Genomic DNA, 27690 nt, shown 5'->3' on the forward strand with positions numbered 1-27690 from the left:
AATCCGTATAAGTGAGACTCTGCAGAAATATCTGCTAGCGCGCTGATTGGTTAAAAGTCATATTGCCGAAAAGGTAGGAACCAAACAGTGCATGGAACCAAGAAATTGATCTCAACTTCCGGTAAAAATGTCAAAATTGATTGAGAGGGACAGTTTACCATTTCTCGTATTGTTATAGATGTATGTATTCATGTGTGTTGAATTTTTGTCATACTTCCTGTGAAAATTACAGAATATGGGGTGTATTCATTTAAAAATTTTACATTTGTCACTTTTAAAGAATCAAAAGCATATCAGATTGTCAGATTATCTCCCTTACTTAGACATGTTAGAAGTGCCAGCGGATCTGTATCTGTTTTGGTACTCGAAATTATCTCACTAATTAGCAACTATTATTGAGGGTGTGTGTACGCTGAATGTTAGATGTTAATCACGTGATCTATAGTCCAAGAGAGCACTTCTGAATCTGTATGACTGAAGGAAGTGGCTAAAGGGGTCTGGTAACCGGACCGCTAGACCCGGAGTCGGCAAAAGCTTCAATAAGATAACACGCTGACACAAGCTTACCCGAGATTATCTCCTGTTCCATTCTGTGTATTTTATACTTCTGTGTTTCGCCCGATTTTATATGCGCGGAAAACTCAAGCGCCAGGCAAATCAAAATTAATCATAAAATTTAAGGCAGTGGCTACGATTACGGTACCGTAATCCTAGCCTCCGGTTCTAGGATTACGGAAGTTCCGTATTCCTAGACAAACCTATGAGGATAGGCTAGGATTACGGAAGTATTTTAAGAGGCATAAAGTATATGTTAGGACACGCATAAATGATGTTGTAAACTTACTTATTTCACTTAATTTTTCATGCCTGCCTTATTATTTCGTGTTTTCAATCCGCCGTTTTGGGTTAGTATAATCTTAATGGCGGCGCGCGGATATATATTAGAAATATGAGTGTCAAAGTTAGATTAAAAAAAAAATCTAGTTATATTTAAAAAAAAATCTATAGATTCTACATTGAATTTTATGATTTATAACCATATTGTATGTTATTAAAGACCATTTGTGTTGACTTGATGATGGTATATACGAAACATAGATAATTCTATATTTCCGCGCACCGCCATTAAGGTTATACTAACCCAAAACGGCCGATCGATAGCACGAAATATTTAGTGAAATTAAGTGAAATGAGTAAGTTTACAATGTCATTTATGGATATCCTAACATAACTTTGATGCCTCTTAAATACTTCCGTAATCCTAGCCTATTCTCATAGAGTTGTCTAGGAATACGGAACTCCCGTAATCCTAGAACCGGAGGCTAGGATTACGGTACCGTAATTGTAGCCACTGCCAAAATTTAAAGTAATGAATATTTTTCAAAATCCTTTTGAGCTATTGTTTACTACATTTGTATGCAAATTTTCAAGAAAAAATATTGGAATTTCGAACTGTCTAGGTAGGGGTACAGATCATATCTAACAGGGATGGAGCACTTGAAATTTTACTGTCCCAACAACAATAGTCATGTGTTCTCGACAATATAACAAAAAGAGGCATATTTAAAAAATAAATAAGATAAATTCATCTTTCAAATTACCATTTCCTCAAAATTTTACCCCTTCCAGATCATCCTGCTTTAAAAAATACACGTTTTTATTTTCGTTGAGTTCATAATAGCACATTTTATCAGTGACCTACTTTCTAGTACCAGGAAGCACCTGTCATATATTCCCGAGCTATGTTTAGAAACTGATATTTTTACCATTTCTGTTAAAATCACTGTTGTGAAACTGTGTCACTGCAAAAAGTATATAATTTTGAAATATCACCTGTTTTATAAAAATAGCATTTTTCATTATTTTCTTAATATTTCTAAACTAAAACAACGGGTATGCACAAATGATATGGTTGCCCAGCAACTTATCTGACAATTGAAATAATTCGAAAACCCCAAATTGCTACATATTTTTCAAAACCTACCCATATCAATATCAAAAGGCTATAGGCTGAACTTCTTTTAAAAGTTAACACTTTTCCTCTAATATATTTCCTTTACAGACAGCCCTGATTTATATCTGAGAAAATAATATGTGTTCCAGTTCTTTCACGTAACGCCTATTGCTACTTTACGCAGTCACCATCTCTTACAGTTGAAATTGGGCAGATTGATGTCATCATGGTTCATTTTGATAGACTTCAGATGTAGAAATTTTGATAGCAGTAATGTTGCTTGATGGAAGATATATGGATATATACCAATTTTTAAACCATGTTAAAAGTTACATTAAGATTTTCTAACTTAATTACATAATTTGAAATCAGACTGTATCTGTCTTGCTTTGACTCGAGGTAAACTGTTTTCATTTTTAAAACAGCAGACACAATGTCCACACTCTTGTGTATTTACTTGTGAGGATTATGTTGCATGCAAAAATATACTGGCCGTTTCCATAATAGCTCGAGAATACATGTATGTCGAGAACACATGACGTCGGGTATAGTTTAAAAATGTCTTAAAAATTGAAAGTTTATATAATATGTGTCTTTATTTTTAGATGAATATGTTTGGAGAAGTATGGACCATTAATTTCAGGTTATCGAGGGCTTAGAGCGAAACTGGTCTATCTGCTTCTATTTCTATATATACAGATAGACCAGTTTCGCTCCAAACCCTCGTTATTTACTTCTTGAATTTTATTGCAAATGATATAGCTAATACGATTTGAGCAATACTCGCCTCAAACTTCAATCTAAATATTTCACAGTTGTCAGCATACACTTGATTGTTTAAATTACATTCTAACATGCCTCGATTTGATTTCTGTTTTAAAAACAAAGAAGGAAATCAAGTTCTGTATATTCTGCAATAAACAACGGTTGAAGCGCAGACCAGTAAGAGAGCATTATGAAGTCAATTATGATGTCAAATTGCCGCATGACGTCCAATACATTACTCCACGGATAAATGAAGTCCAGCATAATATTTATTAAAATATGTCAATGAGCATGTCAGATTAAAAACAATCAAGGCCTTCTTGTGATTTATCGTCTAATTTACCATGGTTCATCGTTCAGATGCTTCAGTATTTAACCACTCGGGCTAACGCCCTCATGGTTCAATTCCTACACATCTGAACTCTGAACCGTGGTAAATCAGACGATAAACCACTCGAAGGTCTTGATTATTTGTTAATTTTATGTCGAAATGTAAATAACTGAGAAACACTAAATACAAAATTGAAATGGCACATAAACATAATTAAAAAAAACTGATGTAAAATTATATTGTGACAATATTGTATTTATTCAGCTGAATTCCAAATATATAATAATAAAATAAAGGGTTGATACGCTTCTTAATCTTTTATAAAATGGTTTATACAAAATTAAAGATTTAAATTACCCACAATAGGTAGAAAAAGGCGATCCATACCACTAGACACTTTCTTTAAACTTGCCCCTGAAACTAACTGTATGCACAAAATTAGCGAATAAAAACAAACATGGGCGATATGATGTCATGTGTCATTCATCTTCATCTGCCTTTTTGCTGATGAAAGTTCCCCCTACTGCACTGTGTATTATGAAAAAAATGCCAGGCAATTAAAACTTGATGTAGGCAGCCTTCAGGATAGAGAGCTGGCAGTGTGTCCAATCACATGATCACGCGACGTCATTTTGAGCTCGAAAGTGAAAGTAGAATGGTAAACAAAAATTGAAAATCAGGGCGTAAGCTTTTTATTATATATATTGTGTTAATATCATGCACATGATTCAAAACCTATCTGAAAGTGCTACGCCCGGTACTACGATTTCCCCACCAACACCCTCTCGTTTTAATGCTATTCCTGTTCAGTTGACTTGCACAATTAGCGCACAATGTCGAAAGTGGTTGAACAGGAATAGCGTTAAAACGAGAAGGTTTTGGAGGGGAAATCGATATATTCCATTCTGAAAAGTTTAGCCAAGTATACTGGGGTTGCATTGTCCAGTCTTAAAGAAATCTTTATCAACAAAAAAAGTAAACTATACCATAATATAATACAATAGAAGAAACACATCATAATGTTCACAAAACACTAAGTGGAAGCCCTACTGAGCATAATGTCTGACCAGCCCAAGAGTGTTCCCTAATTGTACTGTTCCATTTAGGATTGGCTAGCCATACATGACTTGTATACTGTTAAGAGTCAGTGGTCAGGTGTACAGCTCAATATTGCTAGCCAATGCCTTTCCAAAAGAAGGAGCACTGTGGAACAGTTTTAACCCTTAGCCAGCTGGCGTCAAGTGGTTCTGCCTTTGCAACTAGTGCAGACCAAGATCAGCCTGCACATCTGTGCAGTCTGATCATTGTCTGCACTGTTTGCCATTCAGTCAGTATCTTTTTGGTAAGCACCCCTTTTAACAGTAAATGGTACTGTCCAAATTGAAAGATGGACAAGTTCATTATAGAAATTAAACAGGGTTAGGGTTAAAATTTACAGTGCTTAACTAACCTGAATCACTCAGTTATGGAAGAAATGTTTTTGATTTATTTCAGAAGTCAGTTGAAGAAGTACAGACATGTTTGGTTTAGCTGGACTAACAAAGAGTCAGAGACTTGTACTGGGGGTAATTGTTCTAATTATCGTGGATCTGATATGGGTTGCCTCATCAGAGTTAACAAAGGTGCGTATCTTGTAAATCTCAGTATAAGCAACTGAAAAAGGAATTACAAGTCGAAGACCTTGAATAAAAAATAGATAGAAATAATTCTAAAACAGTTGCCTTATTTGTCAATAAATAGTTTTTACTGACATGCTGTAAGCTGGGTGGTGTGTTGGCTAATTAAGCAGATATATATGAAAAATGAGACAGAGGCCAAGTTGACCAAGTTAAATTTTATTATCTCTTGTTAAGACGAGCCACTTGGCTAATAAGCATACCTCACCCATTTTTTTTCCAGTAGAAAAAGAATTCCCATGAGAAAACCAATGTAGTACATTTGCAACCAGCATGGATCCAGACTAGCCTGCGCATCCGTGCAGTCTGGTCAGGATCCATTTTGTTCGCTAACAGTTTCTCTAATTGCAATATGATTTGAAAGCAAACAGCATGGATCCTGACCAGACTACGCGGATGTGCAGGCTGGTCTGGATCCATGCTGGTCGCAAATGCACTACATTAGTTTTCTCATGGCATGGCTCATTAGCTCGACTATTCGAAGAATAAGTAGAGCTATCCTACTCACCACGGCGTTGGTGTCGGCGTCGGCATCACACCTTGGTTAAGTTTTTCGTACCAGTCCACATTTTGACAAAGTCTTTTGAGATAAAGCTTTGAAACTTTCAACTTTTGTTTACCATCATCATGGCCAGTTATAGGCAAGAGCACATAACTCCATCAAGGATTTTGGCTGAATTATGGCCCCTTTTGACTTAGATATCATGGTTAAGTTTTTCGTACCAGTTCATATTTTGACAAAGCCTTTTAAGATAAAGCTTTGAAACTTTCAACACTTGTTTACCATCATCATGGCCAGTTATAGGCAAGAGCACATAACTCCATCAAGGCTTTTGGCTGAATTATGGCCCCTTTTGACTTAAAAATCATGGTTAAGTTTTTCGTACCAGTTCATATTTTGACAAAGTCTTTTAAGATAAAGCTTTGAAACTTTCAACACTTGTTTACCATCACCATAGCCAGTTATAGGCAAGAGTACATAACTCCATCAGGGATTTTGGCTGAATTATGGCCCCTTTCGACTTAGAAATCTTGGTTAATATTTCGTACCAGTAGTCTTTTGAGATAAAGCTTTGAAATGTTCAACACCTGTTTACCATCATCATGTCCAGTTATAGGCAAGAGACAGCTCTTGTTTTGTTTTTTACAGTACCTGTTTAAGGATGAACACTTTGACAAGCCATACTTCAGCACCTATTTTAAAACAGCGATGTTTACACTCTATCTCAGTGGATTTTTGTTTTGGCGTCCATGGCGAAATCAGTGTAGAAAAAATGGGGTAAGTTATATTACTGAATAAAGATGTTAGATTATCATTATTAACCTTAGTAGGATATACACAGATGCCACATGTATTAAGCAGCCTAGACTAGCCACTAGACTGATAATAATGAATTTGTCACAAAATTTAAACTTTAAAATATGTAATTTTTCTTTTATTCATGTAATAGCAACAAATGCCAGTCTATTTTAGAGATTTTCTCAGAGGACATAGGATATAGACCGGCTACATTCATAATTTTGAAACAAAAATTATAAAAAGTAGTATCTCATAGTCTAGGAGCTAGTCTATAAGCAGCCAGTCCTAGATTAACTTTTGTTCTAACTTCAGCTTGTCTTAAGCATCAACTTGCCTTAATCAGCCAGTTTGTGTCACTTCCTTTAATAGGCGGCTGCTTAATTCAGGTTAAGCTGTATATTAAATGAAATTTTGAGCTGCGCCAAGAGAAAACCAACATAGTGGCTTTGCAGCTAGCATGGATCCAGACCAGCCTGCGCATCTGTGCAGTCTGGTCAGGATCCATGCTGTTCGCTAACGGTTTCACTAATTGAAATAGGCTTTGAAAGCGAACAGCATGGATCCTGACCAGACTGTGCAGATGTGCAGGCTGGTCTGGATCCATGCTAGTTGCAAACGCACTATGTTGGTTTTATCATGGTGCAGCTCAAATGTAGTATCATTTTGATAAGTCATTTTTAGCTTTAAAAGTCTGTTGAACAGTGACGATAGTAAAAAGAGAATTTGTGTCAAAAGTAAAGTTCCTAAAAACGTTTAGGTGGTGTAATGGTTATAATTAGAATTTATGAAACAGAGATAGAAAAGACAATTTTATAATGAATGGTTCAAATATGTTTCACATTGTTTTTATACACAGGTTTTGCAATCTGGTGAAGGAGGTAGTTTAGAATCAGAAGAATTACTGGTAGGTTGTTGTTTAAACTTTTGCAAACTTTTCTAGATACATGTAATCTTTTCTAAATTTATGTAATCTTTACTAATTTTATGTTACCTGTATTAAATTTATGTAATTTTTACTAAATTTATGTAATCTTCACTAAATTTATGTTACCTGTATTAGATTTATGTAATTTTTACTAAAAACATGTAATCTTTACTAAATTTATCTAATATAACTTGGATAATTCAAACACCACCCTTTGCTCAAACTCGTGGTCAGTTCCCGGTAAATTCCCTGTGTAATGTATATTATTCGTTGTCTCGAACAAATTCTGTTGGTCGTGACGAGTTTGAGTTAACGAGGTTCTACTGTATTTCATTATCAGCCATATTTTACAATTTTCATAACCACCTTGATAGCCTAGTCAGTGGTAGAGTGTCTGCTTCAAGTGTGGGGGATTGTGGGTTCGGTCCCCGGCCGTGTCATACCATAGGCTTGAAAAAAGCGGTACCAGTAGCTCCCTTGCTTGGCTTCCAGCATTAAAAGGGAAACTGGCTTCTCTTCTCACGTACCCTCATTGCAAAGGATTCCATCTGGAATGAGGTGTTGAGAGTGATTAATATAAGTTGTGGAACTTGCTTCACAATCAACCTAAAATAGATTAGTATAAACTATTACAATAGTTTTGTAATCTTTATGAATAAAGGGGATTTCCATAATTAACAGAATAGGAGAATTTGAACCTAAGTGTTATTCCTGGATTTTAATAGTAAAAATGTTCCTGTTTCAGACTGAGCCAATCTATGTGCCCTTGAGATATGATGACAAGAACAATAGTGGTTCAGAGCACGATGACTTAAATGGTAAGTATAGAGGACAGTTAAAAAGGAAATATATCGTCATTAAATTTTAGTAATGAAATCAGAAAAAGTTATTTAAACAGAATATGTAATATAAACAGGAGATTATTACGTTATATATGGTGTCAGTTATACCTTCTGATTTCATGTTTTAAAAGTGGCCTGTATTTGAATATAGTTACTCCTCTGCAGTATGTCATTTCAAAATCAATTTTAACAATTTTTGGATGTGAAATAAGCGCTCTTTATTTCAGATTTACGAGACAGGTCTGTGCGGTTTAACAATCTCATGGAGGTCAGACAGCTTACAGGTATGTGATGTAATATTGTTGAAAAGTAGATAAGAGTCAATTGAGCCGTGCCATGAGAAAACCAACATAGTGGGTTTGCGACCAGCATGGATCCAGACCAGCCTGCGCATCCGTGCAGTCTGGTCAGGATCCATGCTGTTCGCTTTTAAAGCCTATTGGAATTGGAGAAACTGTTAGCGAACAGCATGGATCCTGACCAGACTGCGCGGATGCGCAGGCTCGTCTGGATCCATGCTAGTCGCAAATCCACTATGTTGGTTTTCACATGGCGCGGCTCAATTTATCTTAACATACAGACATCATTAATTAACTGGATCAAATGATATAGGCCGTGCCATGAGAAAACCAACATAGTGGGTTTGCAACCAGCATCCGCGCAGTCTGGTCAGGATCCATGCTGTTCGCTTTCAAAGACTATTGTTATTAGAGAAAGCATTAATTAGCGAACAGCATGGATCCTGACCAGACTGCATGGATGCGCAGGCTGGTCTGGATCCATGCTGGTCGCAAACCCACTATGTTGGTTTTCTCATTGCGTGGCTCAATTATAAGATTTGATTTGATTCAGAAGCCTTTAAAGAAAAGTAAATTTAAAACAGTGGCACTGTTACTACCTTTATGAAGTTTGAATATGATATTGAAACATCTGACATGTTAAATTTTCAAAATAATGTCTTAAAATCAGCGTGAAATGAGCGTGTCACTTTGATAATGGTCAGATATGTCAAAAATAGGCATATGGACATACATTTTATTTTGCCACAATGTAGACCATATGTATATTTACAACATTAAATTTACATTGTAGAAAAATTTTTATTCTCGAAAATGTTATGAAACTTATGAATTTCCCATATGACCATTTTGTGTCGATTTGCCGTAAAACCCAGCTTACTCACTCATAGACTCCTATTATGAAAAATTGCATGCGGTCCAAATTTTTCAAATCTGTCTAGCAAAAAATCAATCTTTTTTTATTTGCTAAATTTTCTAAGTATAATCTGATGTTTTGAAAAATCAGAGTTTAATCAAATTATACATTGTAGAAAAGATTTTGATCCAAACGTGCAGAACTACTTTAAGGTATTGGACCCCTAATAGTAATGTTTAAAAAATGGCATTTGCTTGGTATATTCTTAAAGTTGACAATGTTTCACACTGTGTTGCAAATTTTAAACAACTTTTACCGTGCCGTTTTTTGTAAATTTTGTATAATTTATGGTATTTCCTCACGCTCAAGAACAGACAAAATTCAATATGATGGTCACTATCTAAAACGTTTGCAGAGAATTCATTACAGCATTAATTTTGATAAAAGAAACATCAAACTATTGTTAAACAATTATAAAACACAAAATAAAACTGTAAAAATCATTTTTGTCTAGGGTGCCTAAAGTAAATAGATTTAATGAGACAGAATTCTAACTCCAACATTGAAAAATTAAGGTCGAATCCTGTGGGTCTGTTTTGAATTTTGCTCACTTCATTCAAAAATAAGCTTGGGGCAATAGTAAAACCTACCTGCATTTCTTCCACAGTATGTAATCTAAAGAATGAAGGCAAAATAGAGAACTTTTACCGCACGTAACTCAGTATTTTTAAAGATGTCTAACTCTACCCCTCCTGATTCAGAGGTAAATTCACATTGAACTGCAAAAAATCGCTTATAAAATGAAAATTTTCCACTTTTGTACAATTCATCCATAATTAGTCTTGAAAGAAGTAAAGATTTACAAGAAAAAAAGGAAAACATGGAGAAAAAAAATTTGGTCCCAGTGGGGTTTGAACCTGCGCCCCCCTGAAAATTGCAGTCAAAGTAGGTTTATGGTAGGAATTGAATACTCTTCAAAAAGGAGATACTCTATTACGGGTCCAATACCTTAATGACTGAAAAAAGCGTATTATCTTTTTAGATACTTACGCTGAGGAGCAGGTGATTGCCAGGCTGTCGTACCAAGCTGCCGTGAGGGCAGAGGAACTCCGACTTCGAGCCCTTAGTAAACTTACTATAAAACAAGTTGCTAAAATGGCATTCATGTTTTCTATATTAGTAAGTAAATATATTCTATAGGATATTTTGTAATATTTGAATACTTGTTGCTGTTCTAGTCTGGTAAGTTATGTTCTCTGGTCAGTGTACATCCGTACTGTTGGTTTATCCACACATCCGTGCTGTGTGTCTATAAGTTGCAGCACTTAACCCAAAGCATGCGGGACGCACTTGAGTCTACCTTTGCGACCAGTGTAGATCATGATCAGCCTGCACATCTGTGCAGTCTGATCATGATCTGCACTGTTCACTATTCAGCCAGTATCCTTTTGGTAAGCGCCCCTTTTAACAGTAAATGGTACTGTCCAAATTGGAAGATGGACAAGTTCATTATAGAAATTTAGCAGGGTAAGGGTTAATGCAACTGATGAGCAAACAGTATGGATCCAGATCAGACTGCATTGATGTGCAAACTGATGTGGATCTATACTAATCACAAAGCCCGCCCTAATGTTGGTTTTCCCACAGCAGTGCTCAGTTCCTATGAATGATTAACTAAGAAATTTGTACAAATATGAGTTTTAGATGTTTATAATCTTGTGTAGAAGACCTCTTGACATATCTCTTTCCTATAGTTCATATGAATTGAATGTTTATAATTATGTCCATTTACTGTGAAGTCAGTTTTACTGGTGGAGGTCATGTTTTCATGGATTTTTTTTTTTGTTGCATCAAGCCGCAAAATTAAATCAAACAGAATGAATGAAATTACAATATCATTTACTAAATTTTCCATGGTGTTTATTTTACAGATTTGTATCTGAACAAAGCTGCTGTTTTGGCCAAAAGTACCAAATTTTGTGCCAACAAAATTAAAGCAGTATGCACATTTGACATTCATGAACCTTGTGTTTGATTCATGCCTTACTTAGATTCATATGAATTTCTTTATATGTCGACTAAATGAAATATTTAAAATAGGAAAGCTTTTGGTAATCACCCTTTCGTCTTCGTCCTCATATGCGACACAAAAGTTAAAGTTTTGCATGTAAGCAGGTTTCTCAAACTTCTAGGCGAACTGCTTTCAATCACATCTCTTTGGCATCATGAGATGACCTTCCAGGATAAGTTAAATAGCTATATAGTTTTTGTTGTCAAAATTATGCCCCTTTTCAACTTAGAATTTCAGGTCATAGTTTTGCATGTAAGCAGGTTCTTAGAATTTGGTAGGCCAAATGCTTTCAAACTTCACACTAGACTTTGCATCATGAGTTGTCCTCATGGGACAGGTTGCATACCTCTAGCTTTCATCAAAATTATGCCCCTTTTTATCGTAGAAATTTTGCTTGAAGTTTTTAATGTGAGCGTGTTTCTCGAGAATTACTTGACCAGATGTTTTCAGATTCTTCACATGTCATGTCTTTGACATCATGGGATGACTTCACTTGGCAAGTTTTACCTACTCTGGCTTACATATTAGCAAAATTATGCTCCTTATTCAATCTTAGAAACTGTTGCTATTTAAAGCTTTCGGATGTAAGCTAGTATTAGGTGGAAGAGCTTCAAATAGTCAAACGCACTGTTATTAGCTTCTAGGAATTAGGATGGCTTACATGCTATTAAAGGCATTCTGAATGCTCAGTATGGATCCAGTGACAGACTCTAAATTGCAATTTTCTACACTTTATCAATCAGATAAATTAAAGACTACCATGTTATATTTATATATTAAAAGTGAGAAGAGTGTAATGAAGTATTTGAATCAAACACTGTTTTAAACTTTGAAATAAGTACAAACAGTGTTAAACAAAACTAATGTTAATTTGCTGTAATAAGACAGAAAGCTGTAAGGCACAGAAAGTAACACTATCATGATTTTGATATATTTCAGTGGTTTTTCGCTAATTATTCGTACCAGATTGCCTTACATGATACAGAAGTTGGTGTTGTGAATGTACTATCATCTACGTCCTCATTATTTACATTGATCTGTGCAGCTATATACCCTGGCTCCTCAGCTGATCGATTTAGTCTTTCAAAACTTGTTGCTGTTCTAGTCAGGTAAGTTATATACCTGGCTCCTCAGTGGACCGATTTAGTCTTTCAAAACTTGTTGCTGTTCTAGTCAGGTAAGTTATATACCTGGCTCCTCAGCTGATCGATTTAGTCTTTCAAAACTTGTTGCTGTCCTAGTCAGGTAAGCTGTATACATGGCTCCTCAGTGGACCGATTTAGTCTTTCAAAACTTGTTGCTGTTCTAGTCAGGTAAGCTGTATACCTGGCTTCTCAGTGGACCGATTTAGTCTTTCAAAACTTGTTGCTGTCCTAGTCAGGTAAGCTGTATACCTGGCTTCTCAGCGGACCGATTTAGTCTTTCAAAACTTGTTGCTGTCCTAGTCAGGTAAGCTGTATACCTGGCTTCTCAGCGGACCGATTTAGTCTTTCAAAACTTGTTGCTGTTCTAGTCAGGTAAGCTATATACCTGGCTCCTCAGCGGACCGATTTAGTCTTTCAAAACCTGTTGCTGTTCTAGTCAGGTAAGTTATATACCTGGCTCCTCAGCGGACCGATTTAGTCTTTCAAAACTTGTTGCTGTTCTAGTCAGGTAAGTTATATACCTGGCTCCTCAGCGGACCGATTTAGTCTTTCAAAACTTGTTGCTGTCCTAGTCAGGTAAGTTATATACCTGGCTCCTCAGCGGACCGATTTAGTCTTTCAAAACTTGTTGCTGTTCTAGTCAGGTAAGTTATATACCCTGGCTCCTCAGTGGACCGATTTAGTCTTTCAAAACTTGTTGCTGTCCTAGTCAGGTAAGCTATATACCTGGCTTCTCAGCTGAACGATTTAGTCTTTCAAAACTTGTTGCTGTTCTAGTCAGGTAAGTTATATACATGGCTCCTCAGCGGACCGATTTAGTCTTTCAAAACCTGTTGCTGTTCTAGTCAGGTAAGTTATATACCCTGGCTCCTCAGCTGATCGATTTAGTCTTTCAAAACTTGTTGCTGTTCTAGTCAGGTAAGTTATATACCCTGGCTCCTCAGCGGACCGATTTAGTCTTTCAAAACTTGTTGCTGTTCTAGTCGGGTAAGTTATATACCCTGGCTCCTCAGCGGACCGATTTAGTCTTTCAAAACTTGTTGCTGTCCTAGTCAGGTAAGTTATATACCCTGGCTCCTCAGTGGACCTTTCAAAACTTGTTGCTGTCCTAGTCAGGTAAGTTATATACCTGGCTCCTCAGTGGACCGATTTAGTCTTTCAAAACTTGTTGCTGTTCTAGTCAGGTAAGTTATATACCCTGGCTCCTCAGCGGACCGATTTAGTCTTTCAAAACTTGTTGCTGTTCTAGTCAGGTAAGTTATATACCCTGGCTCCTCAGCGGACTGATTTAGTCTTTCAAAACTTGTTGCTGTTCTAGTCAGGTAAGTTGTATACCTGGCTCCTCAGCGGACTGATTTAGTCTTTCAAAACTTGTTGCTGTCCTAGTCAGGTAAGTTGTATACCTGGCTCCTCAGCGGACCGATTTAGTCTTTCAAAACTTGTTGCTGTCCTAGTCAGGTAAGTTGTATACCTGGCTCCTCAGCGGACCGATTTAGTCTTTCAAAACTTGTCGCTGTCCTAGTCAGGTAAGCTGTATACCTGGCTCCTCAGCGGACCGATTTAGTCTTTCAAAACTTGTTGCTGTTCTAGTCAGGTAAGTTATATACCTGGCTTCTCAGCGGACCGATTTAGTCTTTCAAAACTTGTTGCTGTCCTAGTCAGGTAAGTTATATACGTGGCTCCTCAGTGGACCGATTTAGTCTTTCAAAACTTGTTGCTGTTCTAGTCAGGTAAGTTATATACCTGGCTCCTCAGCGGACCGATTTAGTCTTTCAAAACTTGTTGCTGTTCTAGTCAGGTAAGTTATATACCTGGCTCCTCAGTGGACCGATTTAGTCTTTCAAAACTTGTTGCTGTCCTAGTCAGGTAAGTTATATACCCTGGCTCCTCAGCGGACCGATTTAGTCTTTCAAAACTTGTTGCTGTCCTAGTCAGGTAAGTTATATACCCTGGCTCCTCAGTGGACTTTTCAAAACTTGTTGCTGTCCTAGTCAGGTAAGTTATATACCTGGCTCCTCAGTGGACCGATTTAGTCTTTCAAAACTTGTTGCTGTTCTAGTCAGGTAAATTGTATACCCTGGCTCCTCAGCGGACCGATTTAGTCTTTCAAAACTTGTTGCTGTTCTAGTCAGGTAAGTTGTATACCCTGGCTCCTCAGCGGACCGATTTAGTCTTTCAAAACTTGTTGCTGTTCTAGTCAGGTAAGTTGTATACCCTGGCTCCTCAGCGGACCGATTTAGTCTTTCAAAACTTGTTGCTGTTCTAGTCAGGTAAGTTGTATACCCTGGCTCCTCAGCGGACCGATTTAGTCTTTCAAAACTTGTTGCTGTTCTAGTCAGGTAAGTTGTATACCCTGGCTCCTCAGCGGACCGATTTAGTCTTTCAAAACTTGTTGCTGTTCTAGTCAGGTAAGTTGTATACCCTGGCTCCTCAGCGGACCGATTTAGTCTTTCAAAACTTGTTGCTGTTCTAGTCAGGTAAGTTGTATACCCTGGCTCCTCAGTGGACCGATTTAGTCTTTCAAAACTTGTTGCTGTTCTAGTCAGGTAAGTTGTATACCTGGCTCCTCAGCGGACCGATTTAGTCTTTCAAAACTTGTTGCTGTCCTAGTCAGGTAAGTTGTATACCTGGCTCCTCAGCGGACCGATTTAGTCTTTCAAAACTTGTTGCTGTCCTAGTCAGGTAAGTTGTATACCTGGCTCCTCAGTGGACCGATTTAGTCTTTCAAAACTTGTTGCTGTCCTAGTCAGGTAAGCTGTATACCTGGCTCCTCAGCGGACCGATTTAGTCTTTCAAAACTTGTTGCTGTCCTAGTCAGGTAAGTTATATACCTGGCTTCTCAGCTGACCGATTTAGTCTTTCAAAACTTGTTGCTGTTCTAGTCAGGTAAGTTATATACCTGGCTCCTCAGCGGACCGATTTAGTCTTTCAAAACTTGTTGCTGTTCTAGTCAGGTAAGTTATATACGTGGCTCCTCAGTGGACCGATTTAGTCTTTCAAAACTTGTTGCTGTTCTAGTCAGGTAAGTTATATTCCTGGCTCCTCAGCGGACCGATTAGTCTTTCAAAACTTGTTGCTGTTTAGTCAGTAAGTTATATACCTGGCTCCTAGTTGATCGATGTTAGTTTCAAAATGTTGCTGTCCTAGTCAGGTAAGTATATAAACCTGGTCCAAGCGGTACCGATTTAGTCTTTCCAAAAATTTGTTGTCAGTCTTTACGTCAGGTAATGTTTATACACCTGGCTCTCAGTGGATCGATATTTAGTCTTTCAAAATTATGCTTTCTAGAGGTAAGTTATTACCTGGTCTCAGGTATCGATTTAGGTCTTCAAACCTTGCTTCATATTCAGGTAAGTATTTACCCTGGTCTCCTCATGGGACCGTTAGTCCTTTCAAAACTTTGCTGTTTAGTAGAAAATTATATACCTGGTCTAAGGGACCGATTAGTTTTCAAACTTTTGCTGTCCTGTCAGTAATGTTTGTACCTGGCTCCTCAGGGACGATTATCTTTCAAACTGTTGCTGTTCTAGTCGGTGTATATATACATGCTCCTCAGTGACACTATTTAAGTCTTTCAAAATTAATGCTGTTCTGAGTAGGTAAGTTATATACCTGGGCTTCATGCAAACGATTTATTCTTCTAAAACTTGTTGCTGTTCTAGTCATGTAAGTTTATATACTGGCTCCTCAGTGGACCTTTCAAAATTGTTGCTTCCTTTCAGTAAGTAATATACCTGGCTCCTCAGCTGACCATTTATTTATTTCAAAAATGTGTCTGATTTTGTACAGTAATTAATAAGTACTCCAGTGGTACCATGTTATTCTTTCAAAACTGTTGCTGTATAGTCAGTATGTTATATATCATGGTCTATGCGGACTGATTTAGTTTTCATAAAACTTGTTTGTGATTATCCTAGTCCAGTAAGTTCATATACCTGGCTCCTCAGTGGACATTTAGTCTTTCAAAACTGGTTGCTGTCTAGTCAGGTAAGTTATATACCTGGCTTCTCAGGGACCGATTTAGTCTTTCAAAACTTGTTGCTGTTCTAGTCAGGTAAGTTGTATACCTGGCTCCTCAGCGATCGATTTAGTCTTTCAAAACTTGTTGCTGTCCTAGTCAGGTAAGCTTGTATACCTGGCTCTCAGCGGACCGATTTAGTCTTTCAAAACTTGTTGCTGTCCTAGTCAGGTAAGCTGTATACCTGGCTTCCCTCAGTCGGACCGATTTAGTCTTTCAAAACTTGTTGCTGTTCTAGTCAGGTAAGTGTATACCTGGCTCCTCAGCGGACCGATTTAGTCTTTCAAAACTTGTTGCTGTTCTAGTCAGGTAAGTTATATACCTGGCTCCTCAGCGGACCGATTTAGTCTTTCAAAACTTGTTGCTGTTCTAGTCAGGTAAGTTATATACCTGGCTCCTCAGCGGACCGATTTAGTCTTTCAAAACTGTTGCTGTTCTAGTCAGGTAAGTTTATACCTGGCTCCTCAGTGGACCGATTTAGTCTTTCAAAACTTGTTGCTGTTCTAGTCAGGTAAGTTGTATACCTGGCTCCTCAGCGGACCGATTAAGTCTTTCAAAACTTGTTGCTGTTCTAGTCAGGTAAGTTGTATACCTGGCTTCTCAGCGGACCGATTAAGTCTTTCAAAACTTGTTGCTGTCCTAGTCAGGTAAGTTATATACCTGGCTCCTCAGTGGACCGATTTAGTCTTTCAAAACTTGTTGCTGTTCTAGTCAGGTAAGTTATATACCCTGGCTCCTCAGTGGACCGATTTAGTCTTTCAAAACTTGTTGCTGTCCTAGTCAGGTAAGTTATATACCCTGGCTCCTCAGCGGACCGATTTAGTCTTTCAAAACTTGTTGCTGTCCTAGTCAGGTAAGTTATATACCTGGCTCCTCAGCTGACCGATTTAGTCTTTCAAAACTTGTTGCTGTCCTAGTCAGGTAAGTTATATACCTGGCTCCTCAGCTGACCGATTTAGTCTTTCAAAACTTGTTGCTGTCCTAGTCAGGTAAGTTATATACCTGGTTCCTCAGTGGACCTTTCAAAACTTGTTGCTGTCCTAGTCAGGTTAGTTATATACCCTGGCTCCTCAGTGGACCGATTTAGTCTTTCAAAACTTGTTGCTGTCCTAGTCAGGTAAGTTATATACCTGGCTCCTCAGCTGACCGATTTAGTCTTTCAAAACTTGTTGCTGTCCTAGTCAGGTAAGTTATATACCTGGCTCCTCAGCTGACCGATTTAGTCTTTCAAAACTTGTTGCTGTCCTAGTCAGGTAAGTTATATACCTGGCTCCTCAGCTGACCGATTTAGTCTTTCAAAACTTGTTGCTGTCCTAGTCAGGTAAGTTATATACCTGGCTCCTCAGCTGACCGATTTAGTCTTTCAAAACTTGTTGCTGTCCTAGTCAGGTAAGTTATATACCTGGCTCCTCAGCTGACCGATTTAGTCTTTCAAAACTTGTTGCTGTCCTAGTCAGGTAAGTTATATACCTGGCTCCTCAGTGGACCTTTCAAAACTTGTTGCTGTCCTTGTCAGGTAAGTTATATACCTGGCTCCTCAGCGGACCGATTTAGTCTTTCATTTCAAAACCTGTTGCTGTCCTAGTCAGGTAAATTATATTCCCTGGCTCCTCAGCGGACATATTAAGTCTTTCAAAACTTGTTCCAGTCTGGTTAGTCCTTCATGGTTTAAGACAATATCCTTGCAGATGGAAAGCTACCAAGTCATTAGCTTAAGAAATGATATCTGTTTTTGGTATTTGAATATAATTGAAGTGTGTAAAGGTAATTTTAGAACATCAGGTATTTATTCTTAGAAATACCGATGTCAGTTTAGACCAAAAAATATGGTCAATCAGTTATTTATGCTCAAACTATTATCAGAATACTTTTAATGAAGCAACAAAGTTTTGACTTTTGATTTTTGTCGACCAGTATATTTAACAGTGTTTGTATATAGTTAAATGACCTGTGCAAGTTTACAATTATTTCAGTATATTATTTAGTGATTAGACCGTAATTATGTGATTACAGATACTTTTATACATAAATGAACATCATGCACCCCTAAGTTTTGTTAATAGAATAACCTAACTAACAGGTAAATGACCTTTGTGGGGAAGGTCAGTTTTGATGTAAACATCGCACATAATACTTTCACAATAGAATATCCACATTTTAATTTAATATGATTTAATTCATTACACATATGTTCCAATGATTACTGGTATTGATTTAAAACTATCAACATAATTATGTATTTAACAACATTTGACGTGCATCTGAGGAGAAGATAAATGTTATTCCAGAGTTTTATAGTGGCTTTAACATTTAGAATTCACATTTTAAAGTCCATACTTTAAACTATGATGAATATGGGCTCAGAAGTGGTTCAGTTTCATTTAGGATTGAAATAGATTGTTATTTAAGGTTCTTGTTTTAATTGCAGTATAAGTGGTGTTGTGATGGTGAGTGTCTCTGACCTGACATTTGAGGACCATATACCAGCAGGTGCTCTCTGGGCACTGTCTAGTGCTATTTTATATGCAGTATATCTGGTTGGTTTAAGGAGAAAAGTTGACCATGAAGATAAACTTGATATACCCTTGTTTTTTGGTAAGTTTGAGTACATGAGTCAGTTTATTATACTACTGTCAAACCTGTGTTAAACAGTCAGCCAAGGGAGTGATACAGTCTGGCTGCTTAAAAGGTGTTCCTACTTAAGTTTAAATTAAGAAAAAAGGACTATTGGGGAAGTTAACTGGCTGTCTGCTTGAGGCTAGTGGTTTCTTAATGCAGGTGGCCACTAACACAGGTGCAGCGGTATTTTCAAAAAAAAAAAGTTCCCTGTGTAATCAGTTATCAACATTGATGAACATTAATAACAGGAGTTTTAAAAGTTGCTTTTTATGTGCTCTCGTTACATTATTCTTGACCGCTAAATATTATATTTTTCTTAAATTACGATAGAACTAGGTACTAGTCCAAAGATTTTTTCCATTGCAAATAGTTTGAGTTACATGGCGTCTCATCTTAATAAATATTGCAAAAATGTTGATTAACTGAATTTGTGTTTACTTGCAGGTGTATATGTGTCGTTTCTCTTTCTTACAGGCTTTGTTGGTTTATTTACATCAATTTTATTATGGCCGGGATTCTTGATACTCCACTATAGCAAAATAGAAACATTCCAGTGGCCGAACGGCGAACAAGTATTGTTTATTGTGATAAATGGACTAGTTGGTACAGTCCTGTCAGAATTCTTGTGGCTCTGGTAAGTTTGTTTAAAAGTATTTTGTTTTCCTTTTAAAGCAATAACAATACTTTACATTATAGTGCTTTTGGATTTAATAACAGGGATTCATAATTTTAGGACCACCTCAGAAGCCTAGTGGTAGAGCGCCCGCTTTGATTGTGGGAGGTTGTAGGTTTGATCCCCGGCTGCATCATACCAAAGACGTAAAAAATGGTACTCAGTCTAGTTGCTTCCTCGCTTGGTGCTCAGCATTAGAAGGATAGTACTAGGACTTGTCAGCCCTGTGTTAGTATAATGTGACAGATTGGGGTATCATGTCACTATGGCATGATATTCCAGTGAGGCAGCACTATAAAGTTGGGCATTGTGCTCACTGCTACCATAATTTTAGGGAACTATTAAACATCCCTAAATATAAATGTGGAATTGTCATTTCCATTATTGACAAAACTACATGTGGTAAATGTTTTTGACTTGTGGAAACCCTTGGTTTTATTTTGCAGCTTTTGTAATAAATTACATATTGTGAAAGCAATAAATTTTCTTAAAGGGACATTTTTCATGGATTTCATAGTTGAGTCAATTTACGAAATTAAATCTCAACGAAAAGTAAAGTAAAATTCCCATGCCTTTTATGTTCAAATTTTGAAACCACAATTCATATCCCCCAAAAATAGCCATTTTTGTCAAAACCACAAAATGTTGTGCCCACTAAATTTAATGATTTCTCAGTACTTTTTCAGACAACTTATTAATTATAAAATTCAATTTTTATATTTGCAGGGGTTGTTTTCTGACGTCATCACTTATAGCAACCTCAGCACTAAGTCTAGTAACACCACTTTCTATGATAGCTGATGTTGTGATAAAAGGGGTAAGCTACTACTCTTCATTATATAAATGAAGCTAACAAATCTGGACACATATGGACACATGTTTACTGTGATGCTTATGTTCACCGACATACATATTCACTGACATAACATATATGTTCACTTATGTACATATAATCCACTGACATACCCATGTTCACTGACAACAACATGTTCACCAGCATACACTTGTTCAGTGATGTACAATTGTCACCACTGGTTTTGTTCACTGTGAAGATTTGACCAAGCTCACTCCATAGTTTTTGACTACCAGCTAAAGTGTCAGGAGTATTAAGCCATAGCTTAGCACATTATTTTGTCTCAATCCAAGAAGACTGTGTGTATAATTCTTCTGTCTGTTTGTCAGTAGACCATTTGGTTTACTGTCAGTCACAAGAATGCTCAGGCTAACAGTGGTCAAACTTCATAGGATGATTGCCAGTCGTCAGTAGATGATCTCTTCTGTTTATGAGGTCAGTAAGTCAAAGTTCATGTTCACTAGTGACCGCGAGACTGAAAAAGTTTCAGATCAGTAACTGGAGAGTGTTTTAGCTAACAACCAAACCTAACATCCAAACCAGGGAAGATTGTCTTTGTCAGTACATGGCCCCTATTTTTTGGCGTCTGTAGGTCTAAGGTCAAAGTCACAGTGACTAGTCTAGACTGAAATTTGTTGCAGTTAGTATGTAGAGAATACTGGGACCTAGTATTGTCTAATGCTGTAGGATGATTTCTTGTGAATAGTAGATGACCCTATTATTTTGGGGTCAAGGTCAGGTGCCAGTGATTTTGAGACTAAATATGATTTACAGTCAAATGCTGGAGAATGCTATGGTCTACTGTAATCAAACTTTCAAGTGTGATTGTCTGTAGTCAGTACATAACCCCTATTGGGGTCATTACGTCAGAGGTCAAGGTTTCAGCTCACTTGAGATTGAAAATAATACAACCAGTTTATTGACAGTACATCATGGGGGCACATGTGTTTTACAAACAGGTCATGTTTTTATGAAGACCTGAAAACTGTTTCCTATTTACTCAAAGATAAAAAAAAATATGATAATCACAAAATAACAAAAATAGTTTTCTTTGTATGCCTATAATATTATAACTGACATATGACATATTGGTGTTCAGTTCAGAGTAAATAAATGTATAAATTCTGTTCATGTTCAGTTTTAAGTCGCATTGACTGAGAGGTCTTAATGCCTTTTTTGAGCATTAATGGTGGAGGTTGACCTCATATTTCTCAGGCATTATTCTAAACAGAGAAGTGTATTTGTACAGACAAGAATTTCTCCCAAGCCATTGACATTGTTATTGTACGTAACTCAGGGTCTTTCAAAAGCATTGATGAATTTTATAATTTGAGTCTATTGTAGCGCATAGTTTAAAATTGTTTGTACATGTATGTACATGTTTTACATAATGATCCCTTTTGCAATATGTTAATTTGTAACAACTTAAGTCTCAGTCACACTTCACCATATAACGTTATCAGACATCCAAAGTATAACAAAATTTTCAATCCGTTTATGTCTTTTTCGCATGCGTTTCTTTTCCGTTTCTTTTCCGTTTCTCATGCGGCGCTTGCACTCCTTGTCCGGCGATGTTATTTCCATCCGTTGGAAGGTTTTGACCATGTCCAAAATTTAGAACTTACACCACTGGATAAAGTTGTCCTTTAGATGTATGGTAGCAATGCGCTGGTATGCCTTTTGTTTGTTACTTGTGCGTTCTTTATTCTGTACTTGTCCGGTCCGTATTTGTTCTTGTCCGGTGGACCTGTTTCACGGCCGTACTACTACCAGACATGCAAGGGATGTAACGGATGTTCAAAAGATGATAACTGACAAAAACATTTTGTCAGTTTCTCATGCGTTGCGCTTACGTTTTACGCGGTACAAGTCTGTCACTAGTACAGTGATATCTGTTAATTGAACGTTGTTCATCCTATATATGTGCGTTAATCCTGCAGTCATTGTGCATTTTATGCGCTCCATACACCGATCGCTAGAGCACTGAGCAGCAGTGGGAGATGCTTTTTGTCACCGGATAACTTTCTGCCGCAAATTTTCTATACGTTGGGCGTCCATTAACGCTATACGGTGTAGTGTGACTGACCCATTAAAGTAATACTATATGAAACTTTAAGAAAAAAAAGCAATAGATTTTTTATATGTAGTTTTAAAAGAAAAAAATACTTTATTTACAGGTTTCCTATACTTGGTTGTTTTATCTGGGGTCTGTTCCCGTGTTTGTAGCATTTATGGCAGTAAGCTGTTTGACACATTTCGAGTCCTGGGATCCAGTCCTGTTACTTGTGAAAAAAGTTTTGCATTGTTTATGCTCGAGAAGAGTTGTTCCAATTTCTAGGTAAGAGATGTTTAACATGATTGTAAGATTAATCTGGGCCTTGATTGTGAGCTTTATCAGGGCCTTGATTGTGAGCTTTATCAGGGCCTTGATTGTGAGCTTTATCAGGGCCTTGATTGTGAGCTTTATCAGGGCCTTGATTGTGAGATTTATTAGTGCCTTGATTGTAAGCTTTATCAGGGCCTTGATTGTGAGCTTTATAAGGGCATTGATTGTAAGCTTTATCAGGGCCTTGATTGTGAGATTTATTAGTGCCTTGATTGTAAGCTTTATCAGGGCATTGATTGTAAGCTTTATCAGGGCATTGATTGTGAGCTTTATCAGGACATTGATTGTGAGCTTTATTAGGGCCTTGATTGTGAGCTTTATCAGGGCCTTGATTGTGAGCTTTATTAGTGCCTTGATTGTAAGCTTTATCAGGGCCTTGATTGTGAGCTTTATTAGTGCCTTGATTGTAAGCTTTATCAGGGCCTTGATTGTGAGATTTATTAGTGCCTTGATTGTAAGCTTTATCAGGGCCTTGATTGTGAGCTTTATTAGGGCCTTGATTGTGAGCTTAATCCGGGCCTTGGTTGTGAGCTTAATCTGGGCATTGATTGTGAGCTTTATCAGGGCTTCATGAGGGTTTTTTTTTTCAAGTAATTTGTCATTTTGGCCAATAGTAGTGGAAGTAGATTATTCAGCCAAATTTTGGTTCCCTTTTACATTTTTTTGGAACTTTTAAACAAAATCTGCATTGCTCGGTGATCATATTAAAAGAGGCCTGATTCAAAGATGATACCCCATGTCTGTATACTCACTGAACAAGACTTGAAAGATAAAAACCAACCAAGGGAAAGAATAAGCAAATCAAACCGTGATTTCTCCTCAATAACAACATTTAATTGCTTGATAGGCAGCTTCTAATGGGATAATAGTGAAACAAAAAGACATCATACCTTAGGTGTTTCTTTCTCCATTTCTTGGATAAAAACAGTGTTAAATGTTTGTATCCACAAAAATAATTCATTAATGACATGTCAAAGAGAGGAAAACAGGTGCTTTCCACTGTTCAAAATGCCTGTCAGATTGTAGACATCTTGGTAAAGTCTTTATCAGAAGTATTGAGAATATTTAGCAGACACTTCGTGCGGAGAAAAGCACTGGTTTTATTGTTTTGGGCGTTTATTGTCCCCACTAAAAAAATTGAGTAATGAGATAATTATAAACAAAAATATTATATGTATTGAGGGATATCTCTCATATGTACAGTCCTGAAAAGTTACATGATGGCAACCCTAGTCATGCACTTGTATATATTTGTTTTCAGCTTTAGCACATTATAGAGTTCATGCACACTGGTGTCTGTTATCAGAAAAAGCAATACAAAGAGTTAATGCGCATGAATAAATGAGCCATGCCATGAGAAAACCAACATAGTGGGTTTGCGACCAGCATGGATCCAGACCAGCCTGCGCATCCGCGCAGCCTGGTCAGGATCCATGCTGTTCACTTTTACAGCCTACTGCAATTAGAGAAACCGTTAGTGAACAGCATGAATCCTGACCAGACTGCGCGGATGCGCAGGCTGGTCTGGATCCATGCTGGTCGCAAAGCCACTATGTTGGTTTTCCCATGGCACGGCTCAATTATGTTGTAAAAAAGGCATTGTAATGTTTATAATTTATATATGTTTTTATGTTATCATTAAAAGCTTCAGCTTTTTCAACAAAGAAAGTCATGCACAGTCATATCTCTTGTCAGTAAAGGTATTGCGTTTAAACACTTTGTACCTTCATTTGCACAGACACATTGTCAGAAAAGACAAAATATTGACTCATTGGCAGTTCATACACATGACAGTATTGTCAGAAAATGCAATGCCATCAGAAAATGCAGTGTCATAGCACATCGTAACAGTCACACACATGTACAGGTTATATCAGACACAGTTGATTCTGCATTAGCAGCCGCCTGCCTTACACAACAATTCAACTGACTTTCCAGATTAATTTAAAATTTGTGCCCCGCCCCCTTCATACCCCCCCCCCCCCCCCCCCCCCCTCACCCATCACCCATGTTTGGTGGTGGCACTTAGATTTTCCCTTGTCTGTTCGTCTGTCAGTCTATCCATTTGGGACAGAACTTTGACTGTAATACTGTAAATGCACATATTTTTGCTGGGTCAGAATTTTGCGAATTTGAAATTTTGAGTAGGTTCATGAGGTTTAGTATCACAAAATTGTAAAAATGGTGTCCTACTAGAATTTGAATCATATTAATTTAATGGTGAATATTTATGCGAGGATTAATTTTCGCGATATGTAGGACCTCACAAAATTATATGAGCCGTGCCATGGGAAAACCAACATAGTGGCTTTACGACCAGCATGGATCCAGACCAGCCTGTGCATCCGCGCAGTCTGGTCAAGATCCATGCTGTTCGCTAACAGTTTCTCTAATTGCAATAGGCTTTGAAAGCTAACAGCATGGATCCTGACCAGACTGGGCAGATGCGCAGGCTGGTCTGGATCCATGTTGGTCGCAAACCCACTATGTTGGTTTTCTTATGGCACGGCTCATATAGCGAAATTTAAACCCTTATGAAAATTTCTGCATTTACAGTATAATGCAATACTTGGTCTGTAACATATAAGAATGACGTCAAAATTGGTCTGTAACGCAATAGAATTATACAAAAGTAGTTCTGTAACATGAAAGAATGACACCAAACTTGGTCTGTAATATAAAAGAGATGTCCAAGTCTTGTTAAGTAAGAAAGAATAATTACACTTGATATGTAACATAACAGAATTTACCAAACTTGTTCTGTAACATAACAGAATTTACCAAACTTGTTCTGTAACATAACATAATTTAACAAATTTTGTCTGAAACATAATTGAATTTCACAAAACTTGTTCTGTAACATAATAGAATTATATTATCTGTAACATAAATGAAACCAAGGTTGGTCTGTGATATAATAGAATTCAGCAAACTTGTACTGTAACACGATAGAATTCATCAAACGCTGTTTGTATTATAATAGAAATACAGAAAAATTGCTTTGTAACAGTACAGAGTTATCAAATGTAGTCTGTAACACAAAAGAAGATCTATGTATTTGCAAGTGGATTTATTTCTTGCAAACCCACATAACGGTACTCGTGTTAGCAGTTTAATGCTATCTCAACATGCTGTCTGTGCTACTTGCTTTTTTTTATATCCATATTTTGAGTTAAAGTCCCTGTGTTTTCAGTTATTTATTTAGTTAAGTTGGTTTACATTATATTTTATCACAGCCTGGTGGATGGTGTTGGCCCATGGAAAAGGAAAATCAGGTTTGCATGTCTGCACTGCACTCTAGTTGTACATGGGGTGATCCTGAATTATTTACTGCTGACAATTTTCAGAAATGCTTACAGGGCGCCTCCGTGGCAGAGTGGTTAAGGTCGCTGACTTCAAATCACTTGCCTCTCATCGATGTGGGTTCGAGCCTCACTCGGGGCATTGAATTCTTCATGTGAGGAAGCCATCCAGCTGGCTTATGGAAGGTTGGTGGTTCTACCCAGGTGCCCGCTCGTGATGAAATAATGCACGGAGGGGCACCTGGGGTCTTCCTCCACCATTTAAGCTGGAAAGTCGCCATATGACCTATCATGTGTCGGTGCGACGTTAAATCCCCCCCCCCCCCAAAAAGAAATGCTTACAAAGGGTCTCAGTGGCTAGCTTTGAATGACTTGCCCCTAACCTGTTGCTGAGTGATTGAAGTGGCTCGTTTTTAATGACTTACCCCTTACAGCTGTGAGTTTGAGGTCTACTCTGTCATGTGAAGAGTACAACTTGTTTGGTGAAGGTCGGTTGTTCTACGGAGGTGCTGCCTGTGCCTAAAATAATGCCTGGCGGGGCACTGTGGATCGGCCTACACCAGAAAGCTGGAAAATCACCATAATTGACTGTGTCTGTGTGACTTAAACTGAAAAAAATAAACAAACAAAAAATGTTTAAGGATATTATTTCTCTTAAATGAAGATAGTGATGAATGTTTGTCACAAAAGTTTGTTGAAATTCTTTTTGGACAGTCTGGACTTTTTAAGAAGTTTTTAGCTCACCTGTCACAAAGTGACAAGGTGAGCTTTTGTGATCGCGCAGCGTCCGTCGTCCGTGCGTGCGTGCGTCCGTCCGTGCGTAAACCTTTGCTTGTGACCACTCTAGAGGTCACATTTTTCATGGGGTCTTTATGAAAATTGGTCAGAATGTTCACCTTGATGATATCTAGGTCAAGTTCGAAACTGGGTCACGTGCGGTCAAAAACTAGGTCAGTAGGTCTAAAAATAGTAAAACCTTATGATCTCTCTAGAGGCCATATTTTTTACAAGATCTTCATGAAAATTGGTCAGAATGTTCACCTTGATGATATCTAGATCAAGTTCGAAACTGGGTGACGTGCCATCAAAAACTAGGTCAGTAGGTCAAATAATAGAAAAACCTTGTGACCTCTCTAAAGGCCATATTTTTCATGGGATCTGTATGAAAGTTGGTCTGAATGTTCATCTTGATGATATCTAGGTCAAGTTTGAAACTGGGTCATGTGTGGTCAAAAACAAGGTCAGTAGGTCTAAAAATAGAAAAACCTTGTGACCTCTCTAGAGGCCATACTTGTGAATGGATCTTCATAAAGATTAATCAGAATGTTCATCTTGATGATATCTAGGTGAAGTTCGAAACTGGGTCACATGCCATCAAAAAGTAGGTCAATAGGTCAAATAATAGAAAAACCTTGTGACTTCTCTAGAGGCCATATTTATCATGGGATCTGTATGAAAGTTGGTCTGAATGTTTATCTTGATGATATATAGGTCATGTTTGAAACTGGGTCAACTGCGTTCAAAAACTAGGTCAGTAGGTCTTAAAATAGAAAAACCTTGTGACCTCTCTAGAGGCCATACCCTTGAATGGATCTTCATGAAAATTGGTCAGAATGTTCACCTTGATGATATCTATGTCAAGTTTGAAACTGGGTCACGTGCAATCAAAAACTAA

General features: G+C 37.5%; 1 protein-coding gene across 2 annotated transcripts in view; it reads left to right on the forward strand.

The window, feature by feature from the left end:
- Positions 1 to 47: 47 nt before the first annotated feature.
- The window catches only part of LOC123532951 (solute carrier family 35 member F5-like), a 45842-nt gene continuing 18199 nt past the window's right edge, over positions 48 to 27690 (forward strand). The window contains exons 1-13 of one of the 2 annotated variants that reach the window (XM_053517604.1): positions 48 to 180; positions 4545 to 4672; positions 5877 to 6005; positions 6883 to 6930; positions 7697 to 7769; positions 8021 to 8077; positions 9991 to 10127; positions 11959 to 12128; positions 18611 to 18777; positions 19276 to 19435; positions 20201 to 20291; positions 22505 to 22665; positions 25950 to 25988. In XM_053517604.1, coding sequence (XP_053373579.1) covers positions 4568 to 4672; positions 5877 to 6005; positions 6883 to 6930; positions 7697 to 7769; positions 8021 to 8077; positions 9991 to 10127; positions 11959 to 12128; positions 18611 to 18777; positions 19276 to 19435; positions 20201 to 20291; positions 22505 to 22665; positions 25950 to 25988 — 1337 coding nt within the window. In that variant the 5' untranslated portion in view covers positions 48 to 180; positions 4545 to 4567. The remainder of the gene's footprint in view (positions 181 to 4544; positions 4673 to 5876; positions 6006 to 6882; positions 6931 to 7696; positions 7770 to 8020; positions 8078 to 9990; positions 10128 to 11958; positions 12129 to 18610; positions 18778 to 19275; positions 19436 to 20200; positions 20292 to 22504; positions 22666 to 25949; positions 25989 to 27690) is intronic. The other variant, XM_053517605.1, reaches the window with a different exon arrangement.

The sequence above is a fragment of the Mercenaria mercenaria genome, chromosome 11 (genome assembly GCF_021730395.1).
Source record: "Mercenaria mercenaria strain notata chromosome 11, MADL_Memer_1, whole genome shotgun sequence".
Lineage (NCBI taxonomy): Eukaryota > Metazoa > Mollusca > Bivalvia > Venerida > Veneridae > Mercenaria > Mercenaria mercenaria.